The following is a 23,485-nucleotide window of genomic DNA, read 5'->3' as shown; positions in this document are numbered from 1 at the left end:
CAAAGGTGATAATTATGTTTCTTACTAATGTTTCTTCTCTTACTGTTCTAGCTCTATATCAAATAATAGTCTTAATAATGGACATGCTTGCTTTACTATTGATCTTTTTGGAAAGGTCTCAAGCATTTCTTCTTTGCAAAAAAATAATGACTTTGGATTTTAAATTGATATTATTTACCAGTAAATAGTATACCAGTAAATAGTAGACAGTAAAACCATCTCAATAGATATGCTAAGCCAGGTCAAGGATAACTGACAGGCCTCAAACCAGTTAATGATTTAAGGAGACATCTACCTTAAGTATGTGAAAACTTCCCTTGGTGGAATGAGATAAGAACAGTTTGTTCCAGTGGAGCTGAAGCAGGCTTTTTGGAGTGCCTAGAGCTTGGTCAGATATCCAAGAAGCCAAAGTCATCCACTGCATCCAGACCCATCACCAATCATCCTAACTTTTGTCTTGCCAGTGGACTTCAATGACTGGAAGAGAGAATGAGACTGGTGACTTTGTGTACCTTTGCCTCACTCATTTCCAATTCATGCACAAATTAAGACATTACCCTATAATAACTTACATTGGACTTATTTAAAACAAAAGAACAAACAACACTTGTCATATTAAAGAAAGGCCCTTTTTTCCCTACACTTTTTAGGTTTTTTTTTAATAGAAATATGTTGTCAAGGGCCTTTTTTGCATCTATTGATGTATTTATTTTTTATTGTTGGGGTATATTATGTTTTAGAGTTGGAAACTACCTTTCCCCATATATACCATTGTTAAACATATATCCCCTAAGAGGTCAAAGATTATGTAAAAGGGCCCAAATGTACACAAATGTATATGGTAGCACTTTTTGTTTTAACAAAGGCTTATAAACAAAAGGATTATAGGCAGCTGGGGAATATTGAAATACCCAGCTGCAAGAAACTACACTTCAAGAAATGAAGAATATTACAGATACACTGAAGCCTGGAAAGATGTGTGTGAATTCAATCAGAATGAAATGTGCAGAACCAGGAGAACAATTTATATAGTGGCCTTACTAATTGAAAGGACTAGTGGCCAAAGGCTAATAACAAAGTATATATTCTCTCTCTTGGTCAGAGGACTTATAGATTAGGGATTTTGAAAGATATCGACATTAAAAATAATAATGAATTAATTAGAGTTGATGAGCTTGCTAGTCAATTAACAAGCTTTTATTCATAATCTGTGCTAAGTGCAACGTGAAACAGTCCCTGTTGCCTGAATCTGACATTTTACTGTGGGGATACAGAGAGAAGAGTATCAAGCCCAGGATCAAATCTTGTTATGTTAACAGTTTGAAATGAAACATGGATGTTGATACATTAAAGGGGATATAAAAGAAGGAGTAGTCAGACAGGCCAAAGGATAACTAGAAGAAAGTATTATAAAAGTGAAGAGAGGAGAAATTGTAGGAGGAAGAGCTAGTCATAGATTCAGAAGAAACATAGAGGTCATTGTAAGTGGAAACTGGAGAAAAAAAAAGGCCATTGCAGTAACAAGCTTTCAGAAATCTTATTTTCAGTCATACCAATACTGTATCTTTCTTTATGCCTTTTATTGTAATACTAAATGATTCCCAAGGTTCTTGAAAGCCATTCTCTCTTCTAGAAGGGAAGGTATTGTTGCAGTCTTGTTCTTCCCATAGATTTCTCCTTACTTCTATCCTATATATTTGCTATATTTGGGTCTCTCATGTGTGGATTATTTTTTATGTTATATATTTTATTTGCTTCTTTAGGACTTGTTTTATAGGAAGGTTCTTTCCTGTCAAGTTTCTTTCTTTTCCCTTTTTTTTTTAATTTGACACATTTTTTAAGCATTGTAACCTCCCTGACACATTTGAGTTTAGTTTTGACTCCTCTGCCTTCTTACTTAAGAATTTCTTGGAAATATTAAGTTCTTTCATAATCCGGAATTTCATTATTTTCCAGCAAATAATTTCCCTGGATTATTCAAGAAGCAAAAGGAAAAAGAAATATAGTAGTTTCTAATTCCAGGTCTTCAGCTACTCTTTTGGGACTCTCTTTTGAAACAGTTTTATTTTAATGGGACTCTTTAGATTTAAAACTTCATTAAGTGAACTGAAGCTTTTTTATAACAATAACCATAGTCCTAGATTAGGGGTCTAAGGAATAGAAATGCTTTTCTAGAACTGCACAACACATCTGGAGGGCAAACCATTTAACTGTGTTCAAAGTCAATTTTATAGTGATAAAATCAGTATTCCCAGAGTAAACAATCTCCATTCCTATACTGAGTATGCAGAGATTATTTGTGGGTAAATTTTGTGTCACCTGAGGGAACATGTCATTTTGCCTTACTCAACTTTGCATTTGATCTACTATGAAACTTAAGTTACAGCAAAAGAATTTTGATCTCATTTCTCTGTGCTTTTGGAATGACCAAAAAAAAAAAAAAAAAAAAAAAGAGTACATGATGGAAGAAAAAGGAAGCTCCAGACTTATATTTAAAGACTCTCCTGTGTTAGCTGTGATTTAGGTTGAAGACAGATTCTTCTTTACTAAAGCCAAGCCTACATGATCATTATATCATTTTTACCAAAACAAGTTTCTCTCTTTTTTTCTTTACTAAACCACTTGCTTCTCTGTTGGAAATACAAAATGTACATATCAGAGTTTACAGGTCTAAGCTTCTTCCTCAGCCCATAAAAATTTTGATCATTGTAGAAATAAGAGCTGACTTTTGCTTCATTCTTACATGTCAAAAAAACCAAATCAATCCAGTATTGTTAGGATGCTTTCACTAACTCTTCTCTACCCAGAAGTATAGGGACTTTCTTCTCTTTAAAAAACTTAAAGGTTCATATTCAAATGTTTTTTGTAACTTTCATTTTGGAAGAACTTTATATTCATATTGTAAATGCTATAGCATAGAGTTTAGCTAAGGATAGTGGTCCAGGCATAATTCATCCTGGAACTAGGATGATGTCAAACTAAATATTTTCCATCTCTGGCTTGTTACTTAATGAATGGTCCATATTCTAGGTATGGTTTCACTTCCCTAAAAAGTACATTTTTTCCTCTAAACTTTTGTCTTTTGAATATAAACACTATTGGTTTTAGAGGGTTTTTTAATTGGCTTTCAAGTTGGAGATGTCACTAAAAGCATTCATTTCTACTTTTGCCTTTAAAAATGGCCTTTCAGATTCTTAGTGCTTCCTCCCAACATATCCTTTAAAGAGCAGAGGCAGTTGAGTTGTGGGCTGAGTCTTGGGAGGCAGCCGAGAACATCCTATTGATTTTGTTTTTTACACAGCAGCGAGCTCCTATAGCTTCTCCCTGTTTCATAGTCTGAGTAGGTAGGCTTTTTAATGAACTAGACTAGTGGCTTACTCTAGGGGAAAGAAATTTTGGCTGTAGCAAGTAGACCCCATCCCTTATAGTTGTTGATGCTTTTAATCTTAATTGCTACAATAAATGGCTCTCTTATTGGTTGGTTCTGACATTTCATAAACTTTCCAGGTAACTAGAGAGCATTTATTGCTTATTTGAAGAGTAAAAGAACAGATTTCTTTTGCTTTGAGGCCAAAGACTTTCATTTCAGAATCATTATTTGATGTATTTGATTCAAGTGTGTATTGTTGAATCTAAAGATCTGACTTAGGAATATGATGCCCTAGATTTTGAGGTAAAATCTTGTTGTTCATGTCCTATGCGATAATACTTAAATATTCTAGGCTTTATCCAATTACAGGTGAAATATTCACACATAAATATTTGGGGGCATTTGTTTGTTGTTGGTGCAGTGGATAGAGTACCAGGCCTGGAGTCAGGAACATCTGAGTTTAAATGTGGTATCTGACACTTATTAGCCATGGGCAAGTCATATAACTCTGCTTCAGTTTTCTTATATCTGTTAATTGAACTAGAGAAGGAAATGGCCAATTACTCTAGTATCTTTGCCAAGAAACCCCAAATAGGGTCACAAAGAGTCAGATACAGTGGAAACAACTGAACAACAACAACAACAACAAATGGTACTTGTGTGCATGGGAAGAATTTCTGCCAAGCTAAGCTATATGTTGCCTTATTATTTTTAATAAAATGGTGATAGTACTGGAAAGAACTTTGAGTAGATTACTGTCTCTCTTTTCTCTAGTCTTCTATTTGAAGAGGTTGAATCCTGTTACTGTAAATATTGTTTTGATCCCAGCCTAATTCACTAGCTTCTCTAGATATGTGTGGCTCCAAGGCACCTTTGTGTCTCCTCAGCTGCTATGAATACCCTCAAATATGTGATGGCTTGTTAAATTTTCATTATCTAATATGCATTAATTTAGTTATAATAGCTCTGTTGCTAGGAGCAAAGATTGAAAGTAAGAGATTGCAACAGCATAGATTAGTTTGTGTCCTTGGAGTTAGAAAAATGTGGAGAACCTTCTGCCCTCTTATAGTTTGTAGTTAGTATATAATTAATACTAAGTGTGGCAAAAAAAAAAAAAAAGGAACAGGTTTTATTGCTATCTAGTATGTCACCTGTGTGATTTCCAAGAAATGTCTGCTTGACAATCTTCTTAATTGTAAACATATAGTCTATATTTCTTCAGTATCTTTAGGTGTGGTAGTATTTGTTTATCACTATGGTTTAGTTGCCTTGATATTTGGGTATATTTAGTTGGGCAACTTGAAGAAAATAAAAGGGGTGCTTAAAGCAGAGAATGTAAGTCAGAATATGATGCCATACTGTAAATATTGCTGAAGTGTGTGTCTAGTGGTTGCCTCAGTTATAATTTCTAAGATTAAGCATTTGCCTCCAAACTATACACTTTGAATATGGAGTTTTGTCTCCATCATTGAAAGATTATTACTGCCTGAAATAGTGTAGAATATATGTGTTGAAGAGAATATATATGTTGCAGATCTCAATGTTATATTAATACTACTTCCTGTGTTCCCTTTAGTGACTTTTGTCAAGCTATCAGTTTTCCCCTGGCTCCAGTACGTTGCCAGCTTAAATTATGTCCCTAGATCTTGTCTGAACCTTAGAAGCACATAGGGAGAAAATGATTGGTACACAATCAAAGGATATCAGTTTATAGAGCATTTTGAAGGTTGTGGTTTTTATCCAGTGAGCTTTAAATCTTACATATTGTGTTAGAAGGTGGGAAATGAGTCAGTCTTAAGATAAATTTACTTTTGGTTTTCTGAGCAACTCAAGAAAGGCCTCTGAGAATAAAGTAATGGGAAAGGGGAGAGAGATGCATAGAAAGGATTCTTATGGGCAAGAGTGCCTGTACTCTCTTAAGAGATGGATGCTTTTATCTCTACAAATCTGTACCCAGTACTTATAAAGTATTACACTCATTGCATCATATTTATATTATATGGTCTGGAATTCTTGATTATCAACATGTTCCTAGGTTCTGCTAGTCAGTTGATCCTGAGGCTCCAGAATAAAATGGTGCCATTGTCAACTGAATGACTCTTTTTATTCTTTGTCCTGACTAGGATACTCAGAAAGCCAAGCAGTTCCTGCCTTTCCTCCAGCGAGCTGGTCGTTCTGAAGCTGTGGTGGAGTATGTTTTCAGTGGTTCTCGCCTCAAACTCTACTTGCCAAAGGAAACCTGCCTCATTACCTTCCTACTTGCAGGTGAGTTTCATGTATTTTCCCAAGCACTTGGCCTCTTTTCACCTGTGCTGCTAGTGTTTTTCATTCCTTCTAAATAAGCTAGGACTGCTGAAGAATCCATTATTTCTCACTGGCAATGGAGGTGCTTCCCTGGATCTTTAAGAAAAAAAGCCCAATTCTAAAAGGATCCATGTGGCTTTTTATGGTTTCCTCTGCTTTACCCTGCCTCTACAATATGAAACCTACCAACTGGCACTGTGTATGTTGTCTTTTGAAGTGGAATTCTTTGATATTTGGAGTTGAAACTTACATGATGGAAAGCCAAGATTTCTAGGTTCGTTTGCCAGCATCACTGCTGATTTGGTAATGTACTCTTAAAGTTGGGCAGGTGATTTACCTTTCTTTTTCCTCACTATTCTAGGAAATGTGGAGTAGACAACTTAATGGCAGTACCCAACTCACAACTATAGTAAAGAGAACTCTAAATATGTACTGCCAGTGATAATACTTCAATATATTAAAAATCCATGATCTCATTGTGAGTACTCTATCAGTGTAGATTACAATTGTTCTTTAACTTGCTAGGTGATTTTAGAGGTGACTTAAAAATTCACAAACCCAAAGTCAATCCTAATAGAGGTGGACCAAGCCTCAAATATTAGACTTTTTTTAAGTCTGTTGCCAGGACAGGACCTAAAAGCCTTTTTTGCTTGGTAGGACTTGTTAGTATTCAGCTAGTATAACCCTCAAAAACTTAAGGATGATCACTCTTTCATGCTATCCAGTAAGGCTTTGGAATAGGACTGTTGTGGGAGATAACTGATAGGCTTTCTCCAGGTTGGTATTCCTACCATCTTATTTATGGGAAAGTCTCAGAACACTTGTGAAGAACCTTGTTGATTTCATATGTCCTAAGTCCAAAACTTATCAAGAAACTCTGTGGGGCAGCTGGATAGCTCAGTGGATTGAGAGCCAGTCCTACAGACGGGAGGTCCTAGGTTCAAATGTGACCTCAGACATTTCCCAGCTATGTGACCCTGGGCAAGTCACTTAACCCCCATTGCCCAGCTCTTACCACTCTTCTGCCTTGGAACCAATACACAGTATTGGCTCCAAGATAGAAGGTATGGGTTTAAAAAAAAAAGAAAAACTCTGGGCATGACATTCCCTTTGCTTCCTTCCACCACTACAGTACCTCTCTATTGTACTAAGGTTGATACATAAGAAAAAACTTGCCTCTCTTTTGTCACTGCATATGTATTTCTCTTCTCCTATGTTTTATAGAAACTTTAATATGTCCCATGCCAGAAAGACTATGAATCATATACTTTGAGCAATTTCTATTTATGCAGTCAAGGAGCAAATTGCTTCATTTCTTCCATACTGGAAAATAATAAAGTTATTTATTTACAATAAGTATTTCACAGAAGCTGTTCTCTATAAGAAAAAACCATCATTTTGCCTTACTCCCCTTTCTTCACCCATCTTTGAACACTTAAGAGGCATTCTTATCTTTTTGCTGTCCAGGCTTCCTCATAACTATTAACTTCTCGAAAAGAATTTACTTTTATGGGGAGAAAAATGAAGATGTCACTTGTTATCCCCTCGTGTGATTGCCTTGTTTTCCTAAGAGACATATATCCATTTCTTCTCAATAAATGTGCCTTCCTCAGGCTATGAGTAAGCAAATTGTGTCCTCTTTTCAAACCTCAGTAAGTGACTTGAGTTATGTGAAATAAATAACTCTTTGAGGACTATGGGATTAAAGTACATCGCCACCAACTGATTGCCAATTCTGTTTTAGGTTCTCACATAGAGCCCTTAAGAAATTAGTGATTCTGCTTGGTATTCCTTTGAGTGATCAATTGTAAAATCTTGCATTCAGTTCTTACTCGTAAAGATCAGGAAAGACTCCAAATCTTGCTAGAGAGCTAGTCTTTAACTTCTGGGTGGGTGGATGAGTTCTAGCATAACTTGGTGAATGTGATTACATAGAGTCAGTTATCCAATTCTGCTAAGATTTTGGGAAAGAAAAGAAAAAAGACTATTTCTTTTCAGAAACTTGGCTACTATTAAGTCGGGGGGGGGGGCACTGAAGAGGAAAGCTTAATATGAAAGCAGCTCAATAAAGCTGGTTTAATTCATAGGCCCAGCAAAATTATGATACTTTTGTTTCTTTCTTGGGTGAGGATTTTATACCATGATAACTTGGCTTAATTTCTCATCAGAAATTATATGGCATTTGTACAGTAATTTGTACTAAAAAGACATTTCTCCAAGTAACTTGTATTTTAAAGAAAACAACACATGTATACTTACAATTAACATTTAAAGTTGTTGGTTTTTTCCCTCCCCAACCACACAGTATGCTTATATATTATGTGAGTGCAATATCTCAGAGACCAGTGATAGTTCTAGTATACCTCTTCCTGTCGTCATAACTGACAGAGGTCCAAGGTTTCCTAATTTCCATGCCTATGTGTCATGGAAGAAAGAGCAAATACACTTTTGCATTAGGCTCTATAAATGAAGAGGACATCTAAAGCTTCTAACTGGGGAGTAGCAACACTTGGGGGAAGAAATGTGGCTGCTTTTTCCTTCTGAGTTCTTGGAAAGGCTTCTTTCTGTATTTTGGAACAAGACACCTCTTTGGATTTCTGTGGAACTCAGTGCTTTGCTGTGTGACTCAGGGACTCTGAGAGGAGAACAAATAATATTTGGGTTATCCTTTTGATGCCTACTCCATATCCAACATGCCCTCACTGGTGGGTTTCCAGGGTAAGCTGAGTTGCTAGGTTGAGCTTTTCTTTCTAAAGACCAACAGAATGAATGAAAAGCCTTGAACTTTATATATAATTCCTCATTATAAAAGCAACCTCTCGCTTCTTTTCTTTCTTGGCTAAACCTCAACATGAGTATTTACTGACTAACATTTAAATAAAAGAAGCCACAATGATTGGTTGTGTGTACTTGTGGCAGAACCCTGGTTATGAAATGGTTGTAAGTCCAGGCTGGTTTTTTTTGGAGTTCATGGATTGAAAAATCATGTTGGAAAATTAATGACTAAGAGGACAGAATAGGTTTTTCTCCTGAACTTGAATCTTCTGTAAAGCTATGACTGTATTTGAGCAATGATCTTCTTTCCTGTGATAATTCCACAACATGGGCCACTAGGAGGGGAGTAGCTCTGAAGTTGCTAACAGGTGGTCCACTCCCCCTTCATTTTTCTTCCCTAATCTCTCTCAGATTCTCCTACCTAAAGAACACAGATCCACTGTTTGTTAATTGGTTTTCACACTTGATCATTTCATGTTTGAAAAGGTTTTAAAATGAATTTTCCAAAATTTGTAAAACTTGGCATTTTGCTCCTGTGCATCAAAGCCATATGATTAGAGGATTTGGGTACCTCTTTGCTTTGCTTTGTAGTTGCACCTACAGAGGAGGATTTGGCTGGATTAGTATAGGCAACTTATATAAGAGGCTCACCTAGACACTATCTTGGGATAGTTTTAAAAATTTGACTGCTTTATTGAGGTAAGGATGCTGGATGCTAGCTTTCTTTTGGATTTCTTTGGCCAAAGAAATCATAGAGTTCTCTTCGTGCATATCACCAGGAAGTCAGGCAGGCTTTTTGAGTAAAGCAATTCCCCCAAGTTTCATTTTCTTTGAGTTAGCATTTGCTAAATGCATACTATGTGTAGGGCACTATGATAGGTTTAGTGGATACAAAAGAAAGAAAAAGGCAGCTCTGCCATTAAGGATTTCACATTCCTTCTACTGGGAGATACAACATGAAAACCCATGAAGTAAAAGGGGAGGGTACGTTGGAGAAGGAGTCAGGAAGCACCACAACTAAGGAATTCCCAATTAGTTTCCCATAGACACTGACATCTAATGTGATTCTTGAAGGAAGCTCAGGATTCTGTGAGAAAGCTAAAGAAGAATTCTAGCCTAGGATTGGGCAGCACTATGTACAAAGGGACAGGGACTGGAAATGGAATGGCGACTTCAAGAACAACTCATATTCTGTGTCTGGAATGTAGAGTTTGTCAAGGAGAGAAGTCAGAAATCATTCTGGGGCCAGATTATGGAGGTTTTGAAATACCAATTTAAGGAATTTTTTCTAATATCCTTGAAGATAGGCATTTTAGTGGCTCTAGAGATATTATTCATTTGGCAGCTTTGTGGAAAGTCTTAACAGAGAGAGGAAAGACTAAAAACAATTAGAAGTCTATCACAGGGGCAGCTAGGTGGCTCAATGGATAGAAAGTCAGGCTTAGAGGCAAGAAGTCCTGGGTTCAAATATGGCCTCAGACACTTCCTAGCTGGGTGACCCTGAGCAAATCACTTGACCCCCATTGCCTAGCCCTTACCACTCTTCTGCCTTAGAACCAATTATTGACCCTAAGATAAAAGGCAAGGTTTTTTTACTTTTAAAAAAAATCTATTATGGTAGGAGATGAATCTAATAAAATCCTATTTACTTTAAAAAAATCTATTATGGTAGGAGATGAATCTAATAAAATCCTAATAAAATCTATTATGATAGGAGATGAACCCAACAAGAATTGTGGCCACCTGAGAGAACAGATGGCAACAGATGTGAAAGATGATAGAGAAGTAGAATTGACAAGACCTCACCAATGATTTTCATTGAAAGGCAAAGGAGAAGTTCTAAGTGGCTTTAAGTTTGTGAACCTGGGATGACTAGAATAATAGTTGTCTCATCAGAAAGCAACCTGTAGGGGAAAACAAAAATAATGAATTCTATTTTAGACATGTTGTCCTTGAGGGCTCACAAGACATCTAGGTAGAAATAGATACCAATGAGGCAGTAGTGATGTGAGATTAGAATTCTCTAGCAAGATTAGGACTAGAGGTATAGATTTTGGACCCAAATGAGTCATTGAGAAATTATGATGTTAACAAGACCTAAGGTGTAGATAGGAGAGAATTGGGCCCAGGATAGAAAGGGGGCAACGCCCTTGACTAGAAATGGATGACTATTCGGCAAAGAAGACTAAGTATTTACTCTGTGTATGCACACATAAATATGAAAAAAGTGTTTTGTCAAGTGGCACAGCTGCAAGCCTAATTTCAAAGGATGGAGGAATGAGTTGATGGTTTTTCTAACATTAAACCAGCCCTGCATTCCTGGTATAAATCCCACCTGGTCATTGTGAATAATCCTTGTGATAACTTGCTGAAGTCTTTTTTTTTTTTTTTTAAATCCTTACCTTCCGTGGAGTCAATACTGTGTATTGGCTCCAAGGCAGAAGAGTGGTAAGGGCTAGGCAATGGGGTCAAGTGGCTTGCCCAGGGTCACACAGCTGGGAAGAGTCTGAGGCTAGATTTGAACCTAGGACCTCCTGTCTCTAGGCCTGGCTCTCAATCCACTGAGCTACCAAGCTGCCCCCTGCAGTCTTTATGCTAGTATTTTATTTAAGATTTTTGCATCTATGTTCATTAAGGAGATTGGTCTGTAGTTTTTTTGTTGTTGTTTTTTTTCCCTTGGGTTATAGTCTGCCCCGCCTTTGGAATCAATACCATACTTGCATCATAAAAAGAATTTGTTAAGACTCCTTCTTTACTTATTTTTTCAAATAATTTGTATAGTATTGGGATTAGTTGTTCTTTAAATGTTTGATAGAATTCACTTGTGAATCCATCTGACACTGGAGATTTTTTCTTAGGAAGTTCCTTAAGGACTTGTTCAATTTCTTCTGAGATGAGATTATATAAGTATTCTATTTCCTCTTTTGTTAAACTAGGCAATTTATATTTTTATAAATATTCATTAATTTCACCTAGATTATAATTTGCTGCCATATAATTGGGCAAAACAATTCTTAATAATTATCTTAATTTCCTCTTCATTAGAGTTGAGATCACCCTTTTCATTTTTGATATTTGATTCTCATCTTTCTTTATTTTTATTAGATTAACCAGTATTTTTTTTTGTTTGAAAAAACAGTACTAGCTCCTATCTTAATTTATTAGTTCAATAGTTCTTTTACTTTCAATTTTATTAATTTCTCCTTTGATTTTTAGGATTCTCAGTTTAGGTTTTATCTAGGGATTTTTAATTTGTTCTCTTTCTCACTTTTTAAGTTTTGATCTTGACTAGTGGAGGCAAACATGTAGGAACATTCCTGGGAGTTTGGCTACCAAATGGAAGAGAATGATAGGATCAAATGAAGAGCTTGGGTTTTTTTTGTTGTTGTTTTTTAAGGATAAGTGAAAGAGGAGCTGCTATGTTTATAATCAACAGGACTTGAGCCAGAGGTCAAGAAAAGACTAAAGATGAAGGAGACAAAGAATGATTCTAAAGGAAATGAGAAAGAATGGGATCTAAGGCACAAATAGAAAGGCTGTCTTTAACAAGAAAGGAAAAGAGAAAATGGAAATCCATAGAGATATTATGAAGTTTAAAATAAAGAAGAAGAGGAAGCTCACTACAGGTGGTTTCTGTTTTCTTAGTAAAGAAGTTCCCAACCAGATTAAAGTGTATTTGGGAAATGTTTATGAAACTATAACATAGATAATGTTAATTTGTTGTATTATAAATAAATTCAGGACCTTTTTTTTTTAAGTTTGAAACCACCGATGTAGGGGACTTGAGAGAATAGGACACATTAAATAAAACAAGTACTGGAGACTTCAGGTTAAGATGGAGGCAGAGTAAGGAGTAGCTGCTCGATCTCTCCTAAACTAAACTTACAGGACTCCTCAAGGGGACATAAAAACAAACCCAGACGAACGAAGGAACCCCACAACAGGGCGCAGCATTGAAGGAACGCGGAATCGGGGTATTTCCACTCTATAAAGGGGTGAAACAGCTCTCACTAAAACGCTAGAGGAAGAAGCCCCCCCATACACACACACACACCACGCACAGCGCCAAGGCCAACGCATAAGAGTGACAGCAAGATTGTGGCAACCAGTAAGTCACTGGCAGCTCTAGGGCTTGTACCTAAGAGCTGCAGGATGTAGGACCCCAAGTGGCTAAAGAACGTGCACAGACTTTCCCGAGTGTCTGCGCGGGTGAAGGCATTGCCCTGGGCGAGGACAAAGATCTCGAGTGCAGGCTTGGACCTCGAGTGGGGACCCGGTGCGCGGCTGTGGAAGCAGCCCCTGAGACTGCTGAAGGAGCCTCAGGCAGAGGGGCAGACTGGGGTCTACCAGGAGGCCTGACCCCGAGGACAAGGAGACCGGAGCCCCGGGAGCTTAGAAAGTGCAGGCAGACCCTGAGTGTGAAGACAAAGCTGAAAAGGGGCGGGGCTAACAATGGCAAGCTGAGAACCCCAGAAGAAAAAGATTATCAAGAAAAACTCTGGAACACTCAACAACTTTTACACAGAGAAAATCCAGACAACAGAGGAGGACAAACAAGTATCCAAACCTTCCCAAAACAATGGAAACTGGTCACAAGCTATTGAAGAGTTCAAAAATGAGATGTTGAGGAAGATGGAAGAGATCTGGCAAGAAAACAACAGTTTAAAAGGCAGAATTTCACAATTGGAAAGTGAGGCAAGTCAACTGAAGACCAGAAATGACCAGATTGAAAAGGAAAACCAGTCCCTAAAGGCTAGAATTGAGTAATTAGAAGCCAATGATCTCTCAAGACAACAAGAACAAATAAAACAAAGTCAAAAGACTGATAAAATAGAAGGAAACATGAAATATCTCAATGAGAAAGTGACAGACCAAGAAAACCGGTCTAGAAGAGACAATTTGAGAATCATTCGTCTTCCTGAAAAGGCAGAAATTAATAGAAACTTGGAACTCGATACTTAAAGAAATTATTCAGCAAAATTGCCCTGAAGTTCTACAAGAGGGCAATATAGACATTGAAAGGATCCATAGATCACCCTCTACACTGGACATAGAAAAGTCAACACCAAGGAATATAATAGCAAAATTGAAGAGCTTTCAAGTAAAAGAAAAAATCTTACAAGAAGCCAGAAAGAGACAATTCAAATATCAAGGAGCACGAATCAGGATCACACAGGATCTGGCAGCCTCAACGCTAAAAGACCGCAAGGCTTGGAATACGATATTCAGAAAGGCAAGAGAGCTGGGCCTTCAGCCACGGATCAACTACCCATCAAAACTGACTATATACTTCCAGGGGAAAGTATGGGCATTCAACAAAATTGAAGAATTCCAAGTTTTTGCACAAAAGAGACCGGGACTAAATGTAAAGTTTGATACCCAACCACAAAAACCAAGAGAAACATGAAAAGGTAAATAAGAAACAGAGGGAAAAGAAAGAAAACTTATAATTTTTTAAATTTGCTTTTTTAAGGGCCTCAGTGAGATCTAATTATCTGTATTACTAGGTGGAGAAATTCTCTGTAGTGAATTCTATTCACTATTATAATATTCACTATTATAGCAACCAGAAGAATAATTCATAGGGAGAGGACAGGATACTAAATGGTCTAAGATGACATGGGGGGTGGCAAAGAGGGGGGGAATAGTAGGAGACACCAAGAGAAATCTGAGTAAATAAGAAAAATAGGATATTCTATTACACACAAAGAGGGCATGGGAAGGGGAGGGGATAAATACTATTATAAGAAGGAAAGGAAGAGAGCATTAAGAGGTAATAATCAAATCTTACTCTCAGTGTAATTAACCCGAAGAGGGAAGAGTAGCTTTATTATCCATTGGGATAAAAAACTCTATCTAACCCTACTGAGAAAGTCAGAAGGGATAAACCAAAGGGAGCAGGAGAGTGGGGAGGTCAAAAAAGGGAGGGGAGAAGAAGGGGGTGGGAATTCATTAGGCCTTTAAAAACAAAAAGAGAGGAATAACAAGGGAGGGGGCAGAAAGGGAAATCAAGGGAGGGGATAAGGGATACTGGCTCAAAGCAAACCACTGGTTTAAAAGAAAATAGTGTAAGAAGAAGGGGTGGGTCTAGAGGAGGATACAAAAATGTCAGTGAATGCACAACTGATAATTATAACTCTGAATGTGAATGGAATGAACTTACTCATAAAACAGAAGCAAATAGCAGAGTGGATCAGAAACCAAAATCCTACCATATGTTTTCTTCAAGAAACACATATGAGGCAGGTAGACATACACAAGTTTAAGGTTAAGGGCTTGAGCAAAATCTTTTGGGCATCAAATGAGAAAAAGAAGGCAGGAATGGCTATTATGATTTCTGACAAAGCCAAAGTAAAAATAGATATGATTAAAAAAGACAGGGAAGGTCATTACATCCTGATTAAAGGCAGTATAAACAATGAGGAAATAACACTGCTCAATATATATGCACCAAGTGGTATAGCATCCAAATTCATAAAGGAGAAACTGGCAGAGGTCAAGAAGGAAATAGATAGTAAAACCATAATAGTGGGAGATCTAAATATTCCTCTTTCAGATCTAGATAAATCAAACCAAAAAATAATAAGAAAGAGGTAAGAGGTGAATGAAGTCCTAGAAAAATTAGATTTAACTGATATGTGGAGAAAAATAAATAGGGAGAAAAAGGAATACACCTTCTTTTCAGCTGCACATGGTACATTCACAAAGATTGACCATGTAATAGGGCATAGAATCATTGCAAACAAATGCAAAAGAGCAGATATAATAAATGTAACCTTCTCAGATCATAATGCGATAAAAATAATAATTAATAAGGGCACCTGGACAGGCAAATAAATAAAACAAGTACCATGGGTGGGGAGTATGACTGAGAGTCAAGCAGGAATGAATAAAAGAATTGTCATGCAATATAGTGTGGTTAATTCAGCAGTTATATGACTTAAATTAGTTTTCTAGAGCCTTAAGAAGCAGAGAGGACAGATAGTGGGAAGTACCTAAGAGCTGAGGTTTGGCAAGCTATGAATGCCATTCAGAGATGGCAATCAGTTTAAGGGTAACCTGCTTTACAATAGAGCTAAGATTGGAAAGGAAATAACAGGAGGCCAGAGAAATAATTGACTAAGAAAGCAGAGAAAAAGTAGAAGTGATGTAGATCTTGGCAAGGACTAAAAACCTTAAACTTTTGCATGAGTGAGGACCTAGATTGATAGGAGATGAGCTTCGCAATTCTGGATCACAGAGGTAGTACAGTTTAAGAAGAGGTTGAGATCAAAAATATAACCATGCCATTCTGTGGCTAAGTTGAAATTCTGTAGCTTCAGGATATTTAGAAGAGTAACATACTGCAGGATGTTTAGGAGGGGCATTAACTTTCTATTTAAGTCCTTTAATTTGATGGGGGATGTTCTGATGAAGACTGAAATTAAATATTGAAGCCCTTCATAGAGGAGAGCAGGGAAAAATGATCTTTGAGTCAGCATATGACTGCCCAAGTCTCTGAGTAGGCTCAAATAGTCCAGTGGTATTCAAGCTCATGAAACAATTGGTTTTCACAAGGGGCCTCACTCTAAGCTGGAGGGAAATGATACCATTTTTTTCTTGTCCATTTTTTTGTGAACTCTTTTTGGGCAGACAGGTCCACAGCTTGATAGAGTAGCAGGTGGCCTGAACCAGGTGGCTTCTCTGTCACAGTCCCTGCACCCTTGTATGTGGAATGATCAGATGGGAAAGCAGGTGGGAAAATTCAGCTGTACCTAGCAGGTCATTGTCTCCTGAGATCCTGCCCTTTAGTCCTCTGAGCACCTGCCTTTGGTTTGATTGGTGAATAATTGACCTTTTGCAAACATAGCCAAAGCTATTCAAGGTCCTGCTGCTCTGGCCTCTTCCCATGCATATTTATTTCAGCCTAGGACACAATCACATCCAGTTCTTGTCCTGCAATAGCCAGGAAGCCAAAATCACTGGGCAACCTACATTTTTATAAAAGCATCTCCATCTCCATTCCCTTACCCCCAAGTTTATAAGGCACCCTCCATTTCCGTTGATTAGAACAAAAGTCATTCTGTTTTAGTTTGTCTTCACAAATGGCAAGTTTATTATGTTCTTCAAAAAAAAAAAGGGAAACAGGTTTAATAAGAAGAAATTACTTAACCCCTAAAATCATATGGTAATGCTTTGAAATGGTGACAGAAAACTCTTATGGCTGTGACTCCTTGAAGTATACCTGCCTCTTAGGAATCAAGGTTTACAATGGAGCCATAGTTTAGAACTGGCCAGAGACAGCATTGTCCAAACTAGGCCCTGCAAACCAAATGTATTCAGCAAGCTAGCTGACTGACCTCCCTTTTTGATTTCCCCATTTCCTCCAAAGGTATTACTGTCTTGTGCATCACCTCAGACATTTTTTTACTTCAGATTCTCTCTGAAATCCTGTTGTTTCTCACATCTCTTCCCATTTCTCTATTCCAACATCCCCCAAACCCCTTTAATTCAAGTCTTAATTATACTATTGCTGTAGCTTCCAATCTAGTCTCCCTGCCTTCAAGCTGTCCCTTTATCCAACCTATCCAACAAGTCACTGCCAAATTAATCTTCCTATTTAATCTTCCTCTGACCATATCCTGCCCCCTAAAAAAATTATTTCATAAAATCCAAATTTCTTAGCCTGATTTTCAGAGACTTTCAAAGGTACACTCTAGCATACCCATCCAGCTGTAACTATTTGTTTTCATATTCTCCAAGTTATAGTCAAATTGGTCTATTTGGTGTTCTGGGAACATGTTCTATACTTTCCTATCTCTTGTGTCTTTATTTATTCTAGAACAGCAGTGGGGAACCTTTTAGGGATCTCATGCCCAGACTGCACAGAGCAGCCTTTCCAGCACCCTGGGACATGTATGCCATACTTTTGCTAACATGGTTTAGACCCTCCAGCTGTGTCTTCAATCAACCTGTTTAATTACTGTTTATCCTTCAAATCTCACATAAAATACCTTCTCCTTTTTGAAGCATCCACAACTTTGTTGTCTCCATACACCTGACTTCCTATAGTACTTTTTACATTTCTGAATTCCATTATAACATTATTTTATTTAGTTGTGTTTTTCCTCTCCCCTAATACATGGTAAATTCTGTGGCAATAGGGGCTTTGTTTAGTTCACCCCTATATAATCCCCCATATTTGAAGAACAGTTTTCAAATTAGGTAGTCAATAAATAATAAATGAAACAATACTCCTTTATGGGGCAGTAAAATATTTCTTGGTGTCTGAAGTCTAAATTATTTGTCCATGATTATCATTTGTCCATTATTATCAGCTTATTAAATAATCATTTCCTTTTTGTTTTGTTGTTTGTGTCTCAATGCTATTATTAAAGAATAGAAGAAATTTTTGAATTTCCAATGAATTTTAATATCAATGTGACTATTCTCTTCACAGGTAAAAGTCACATTCATATGTACTCTCCCATCTTATGCATCCCTTCTCTCTCTGTTTCCATAAATTCTCTTCAGTGACTAAGTTCCTTGAATAAGCCCCATAATTATAAAAAATTGAAAATTTTGGAAAATTGAAATATCCCATGGGTGTTAGATGATAATACAAAATGCTTAAGTACTATTAAGAATGGATTATTAATGACATTTTGCCTAGCACAGGCCACAGTGATTACACCTAGAATTTTTATCATCACTGTCTTCAACAAAGGCAAATGCAAACCACCTTAACTCCAAATGAAAGAGGGGGAAAAAATAGACTCTCAGTATGACTAGGACTGTATTAGAATAAAGACAAGAGTTCAAAACCTTTCCTTATATGAAAAATTCTTTGTGACTTCCTGGAATATGAATTTGGGAACCCAGAAAGTTTTCCCCAGGATTATTCCACAATTATTCCACAATTGTTACAAAATTTATCTCATACCAATTCAGCAAATATTTTTGCTTTGGGGGAAAAAGTCTTGGATCAGTACCCCCAAAACCAAAGAATCCTTGTCAAGAAAAAATATAATGGAACAAAAAGAATTTACTAAGGACTTATTGTGTACAAAGCATCAAGCTTAGCAAGTTCATCCACAGCACAAGTGGAAAGGCCCAAGAGTCCTAAAGGCAAGACCTCGGGGTCATTTGATGAAGGGAAGAGAGCAAGAGCCAGGGAGGTGCGGATTAGGAGAGATGATCCTCTGTGATTCTCAGTGAGGACTGCACCATCCAAGCAGGCATGTATCTACCGGTAGTTTCTGGCAATTGGGAGTGCAGGGGCAGGGGGTATAAGTGAAGACAAGTAGGAAATAAATAGGGAGGAAAGAAGATGCTTCATGCAAAGAACTAGTTGCCCCAGTATCTTCAGTGGAAGGTGACATAGTCAGCACATCTAATGAAAATTTTCTGATGGCCATGTATTCTTTAGTGAAATTGTGATCTGATCATTATGCTCATCATTTATTTGTTCATTCTTACTTTCAAGGGTGATGAGATTCAAAATGTTGTTGGTTTCTTTAAATCTTATTTTTATAGCATAACCTGTACTGAGATAGAAGAAGGAACACTTGTCACGTCTTACCCTAATAACATTGAATCTTTATTAATTGACAACAACAAACCAAGTTATGCATTTAAAGCCTAAAGTGAGAAATCCTCTAGTACCATCACAGGTCCAAATATTAGTATGTGAGATTTTCTAATATGCATTTTTTAATTAAGCAATACATGGTTTGTCCTTACCTATTAATTCATTTTAGATTCTTTAATTGAATTCAACTTAATGGAAATGCATAAGGCAAAATGGTTCCCTCTTTTCTTGTTTCTGTATCTTTTTTTCCTTTCTGACTTCATTCCTCCCTTTCTTTCTCGTTGATTGATCCTTGGTTCAAGAAGTGGGGGTGATGATGCAAGTTGTTCTGGGGAAATCTATCTCATCCTTTTTACCTGTCATTACACAATGGGTCTGGCATTCTGGAGGGTCAATTGAAGAACATATCAGGACAATAAACCTGATTCTGAGAATCATATTACAAGGTCAGCCCCATTTTCCTTTGGTGAAGATGAAGGTATGATTAATTAAGACAGTATGATAATAATACTTGATATTTACATTATATTTTCAAAGCCCTTTAATATCCATTATCCTACCTGATCCTTTAAATAGTCCTGAGAAGTGTCTGTCCCAAATGTACTCTCATTTTACAGAGAAGGAAACTAAGGTTCAGATAGTTTAAATGACCTGTCCTCTAAGACCAAGCAGAAATAAGTTTTGAACCCAGGTATTATGACTTTTAAAGGTCAGTACTCCTCTCTTCACTGGTCTATAAGAGTAGTCTAAGGAAATTTTACTTGTGAATCTTTTATGTATTATCTCAATAAACAATAGATGGAAGATCTTTCATTGTTATTGTCTCCTATCCTCTCCCTCCAATTTTGCAGTTATCTTAAGTATTTAGGAAAACTATGTAGGAATTTATTCCACTTTTCAATCTCTATCTCCATCTTACAAATTACAAGTATTTCTGTTTATATTGATGTTTGAATCATAATAAAGTATCCTCAGATTAACCATGTTGACCACTTGGCTACCTTAGAAATCACTTTACTTAACTCCTCATTCTCATACCTGTATGCTACCTAAATAGCCAGTTTCAGGTACTCTGTGATTGGAGGGAGAAGAAAGCATTTATTTAATGCCTACTTTTTGCCAGGCATTGTGGTAAGAATAGCTTTAAAAATATAATCTCATTTGATCTTCACAACTACCTTGGAAGGTAGTGCTATTATTATCCCAATTTTACAGTTTACTGGAGCAGACAAGATAAATGCCCAGGGTCACACAGCTAGTTAGGACTAGATTTGAAATCAGATCTTTCTTCCTTCAGGCCCAGCACTCTATCCACTGCACCACCTAGCTACTTCTGTAACCAACAGAAAATGCCATGCTACAGGTAGCACTGATATCCACTGAACCTGAGTTTGAATGGATAGTGTGGATAGATAATTTCATTCTCAGGAATGAAAACATTTTTAATTCATTTAGCATGCCTTATCCCCTTTTTATGACAATCTTCCCTGTACCATTCCATCTGATTTTTATTTGCTAGAATACACCAATAAATAAATTAAATAACTGTCCTCAGCAGCTTGTGGGATAATAGTCTCTGAGCTTCCCACTGTTCCCTCAGGGCTTTAAAAAAAAATCAGTTTTGGCCTGAGCCAAAGTTAGTTAGGGCTGGTCTCATTCATAATGATTTCTAGTTAGGAAACAGTTTAGAAACTTAGTAAAAAGTTAGTCACTTTTTTCTTGGCATTCTTCTGAATAAGCAGTATCTTACTCATCTCCAGTTTGGGAACTTCTTGCACAGGAAATAAATTCAAAATAGCATTAAACCCTTGGATGTTCAGATAATATGTGTCATGAGAATGAGTACAAAAGCCAGACTGTGTATTTCTTTCTTAAATTAATGTGACTTCTTTGTGCCCATTTGAAAGTATTTTCTAATTCAGTCTTATACATTCTTTTCTCTGAGAGCTGTCTCCATTACCCCAAACCTGATAGGTAATGTGACTACATTTTCCCTCTCTATTCTATGATTGATTATGCCATAGTCAAAATATCTACAGCCTTGTTCTGTTCTCATGTTGTCTCTTCTTATTGGCAATTTAGCATTAATGGTGGTTAAACATGGTAACATTTAGGCCTGGCCTATTCCCCATCTACTTCTACCCTGTTAGGGCCCAGGAACCTCATCTAGAGATAGAAAATCATTGTGTGTATGTGTGAGAGAGAACATAAGTGCTTAAGTAATTCGAAATTAAGGGGAAGTGCTTTGAAATCTGGTAATGGGCAGCCCCAGGGTGAACACAGCTCACCACCTGTGAGACTTAATCCTAGTTGCTATGGGAACCACTTCTTACAGCCCCTTTTTAGCAGTGATTTGACTTCATTTTAAAAAACAGGTAAACACATAAAAAAGTTTCTGATATGGAAGTTCTGTCCTAGCTGATGGCCATCCCATTGGGTTTCTCTGAGGCTTTTCTAAGCTTGTGGACTAGCTTACCCCTTATATACTGAATGATCATATCTTTATTTAATATCATCACACTGGCTCTCTCCCAATCCACCCACATATAGAATTACAACCTTTTACAATTCTAATTGGATCTCCTCATTCTATGGGGTTGGCCCACATAGCTAATGAGATATGCTGTGGAATATTGGTAAGGGAAAGGGACCAATTACAAAAGGTTCTTGTAAGTTTAAAGGTTTGCAAAAATATATATCTTTCCAACTTCCTCAACTATAGTACCTCATATCTGTTTTCTAAATCTATTCTTTCTCCTGGTTGTGACTCTCTTTATTCTACCCTTCTCTGCATTCCAGGACCACCATCTCTGCTGTTGCCTCCCTTTGTGCTCTTCACAGTCTTTACCCTCTTGGGAGGCAGGCAGTAGATTACTTGGTCATACCTATGCAAGTCACTTTCATTTCTGTTCTGTACTTTGGTCATCTTAAATGTCTGGATAATCAGAGTTTCTATTTTGTAAGATTACTGTGAAGCTCAGATGAGATCATGTCTGTAAAATACTCAAGGAATTATGACATACTGCCATAAATGTCAGCTTTCCAGCCCCTCAGCCTCCTTTGTGGGATCATTCTTCCTATTCCCTTTTGTTTTGCACAGGGTGGCTCTGTTCTGATCTTTTTCTATATCTTCTCTTGATTTCATCAGCTTCCATAGTTTTGATTATTGTTTCAGTGTGGATGACTCACAAATCTATATATTTTAATTTCTTTTCTGAGGTCTAGTCTTTGATGAGCAAAGACCCTACTGGTCCTCTCTGCCTGGATTTCCACTAGGCATCTCAAATTCAAAATAGCTAAAAAACACTGGTTATCTTAACCCCTAAACCTGTCTTCTCCCAATATCTCCACTTTAGTCAAGATTATCACCATACTACCACTCACTTAGATTCACAACTTCTGGGTTGTCCTAACCTCCTCAGTTGTGGAGTCTTTATCATTTCTACCTCCACAGTATTGCTCCTATCTGTCTCTGTTCACATAGTTACCACCTTCTTGCCTGTACTTTTGCATTGTCTGGTTTTTAAAGACCTTTGTCATCTGTCTCCATCCTGTTAATCCATCTGGCCTAATTTCATGTTACTTCTCTTCATAGACCCTACATTGCAGAAAAACTAGCAGCCTTGCCATTCCCCATATGTGGCATTTACACATCTTGTATTGTTGCTTTTGTACAAGCTCTTCAGAGGTCTGTTCTTCCTCCTTACCTCCCCATATTATTTAGTATCTCCACTCCTTTCAAGGCTCAATTCAGGTATCACCTTCACTATTTGTTTTCAAACCCTCCAGAAATTATTGCTACCCTACCCTGAAATTGCTATGTATTTTCTCTGTAAGGATTAAAAATGATAAAGGCTGATATTATGAGGAAAAATAATAACCCATTTTGATAGAATAAAATCTGACCACGCGCCTAGCTAAAATATCTTCAAACTGCCTGCCCCTCCCCTCCCCCCCAGTCCATACCTTCCTTTGGTGGCTTCCTAGGAAGAGAGAGCCTCAAGCCAATACTTAAAGCCGGGCTTTACGTTCAAGACGTCATCAAGTCCAAAACAGGAAACCCATTACATCACGGAAAATGTTGTCTCAAAGTCCCCCACATGTCCACAGGAAGTTTGTCATATATCTACATATCTTGAGGCTTAATACTTCTTAATAGAACCCCAGTAATTCTAAATAACACATCTCTTCGAATATTGTATCCTGTCCTCTTCTTCCCACCCCTGAAGAATGTAAGCTCCTCAAGGTAAGAAGTAAGTTTCATATTTCTGTTTGTCTCCCCATTATCTACATAGCACCTTGCATATAGTAGGCCCTTAATAAATGCTTCACATAATTTAATAAATTATTCACATAATTAAGCTTCCCCAAAACCTCTACTGCCTCTTGGAAGCTTACCTTGGAAAGTCTTTTGGGGGTATGAATGTGACCCCTTGTTTTTGAAAGCTATGACTAAATCCCAAGCT

General features: G+C 37.2%; 1 protein-coding gene across 1 annotated transcript in view; it reads left to right on the top strand.

The window, feature by feature from the left end:
- The window catches only part of SND1 (staphylococcal nuclease and tudor domain containing 1), a 524,029-nt gene that overhangs the window by 323,829 nt on the left and 176,715 nt on the right, over positions 1-23,485 (top strand). Inside the window, exon 15 of the mRNA XM_044679610.1 lies at positions 5,494-5,635. Coding sequence (XP_044535545.1) covers positions 5,494-5,635 — 142 coding nt within the window. The remainder of the gene's footprint in view (positions 1-5,493; positions 5,636-23,485) is intronic.

The sequence above is a fragment of the Gracilinanus agilis genome, chromosome 5 (genome assembly GCF_016433145.1).
Source record: "Gracilinanus agilis isolate LMUSP501 chromosome 5, AgileGrace, whole genome shotgun sequence".
In the NCBI taxonomy this organism is placed as follows: domain Eukaryota; kingdom Metazoa; phylum Chordata; class Mammalia; order Didelphimorphia; family Didelphidae; genus Gracilinanus; species Gracilinanus agilis.
Note: the sequence above shows the minus strand (reverse complement) of the source record. Positions and strands in the feature narration are given on the sequence as shown.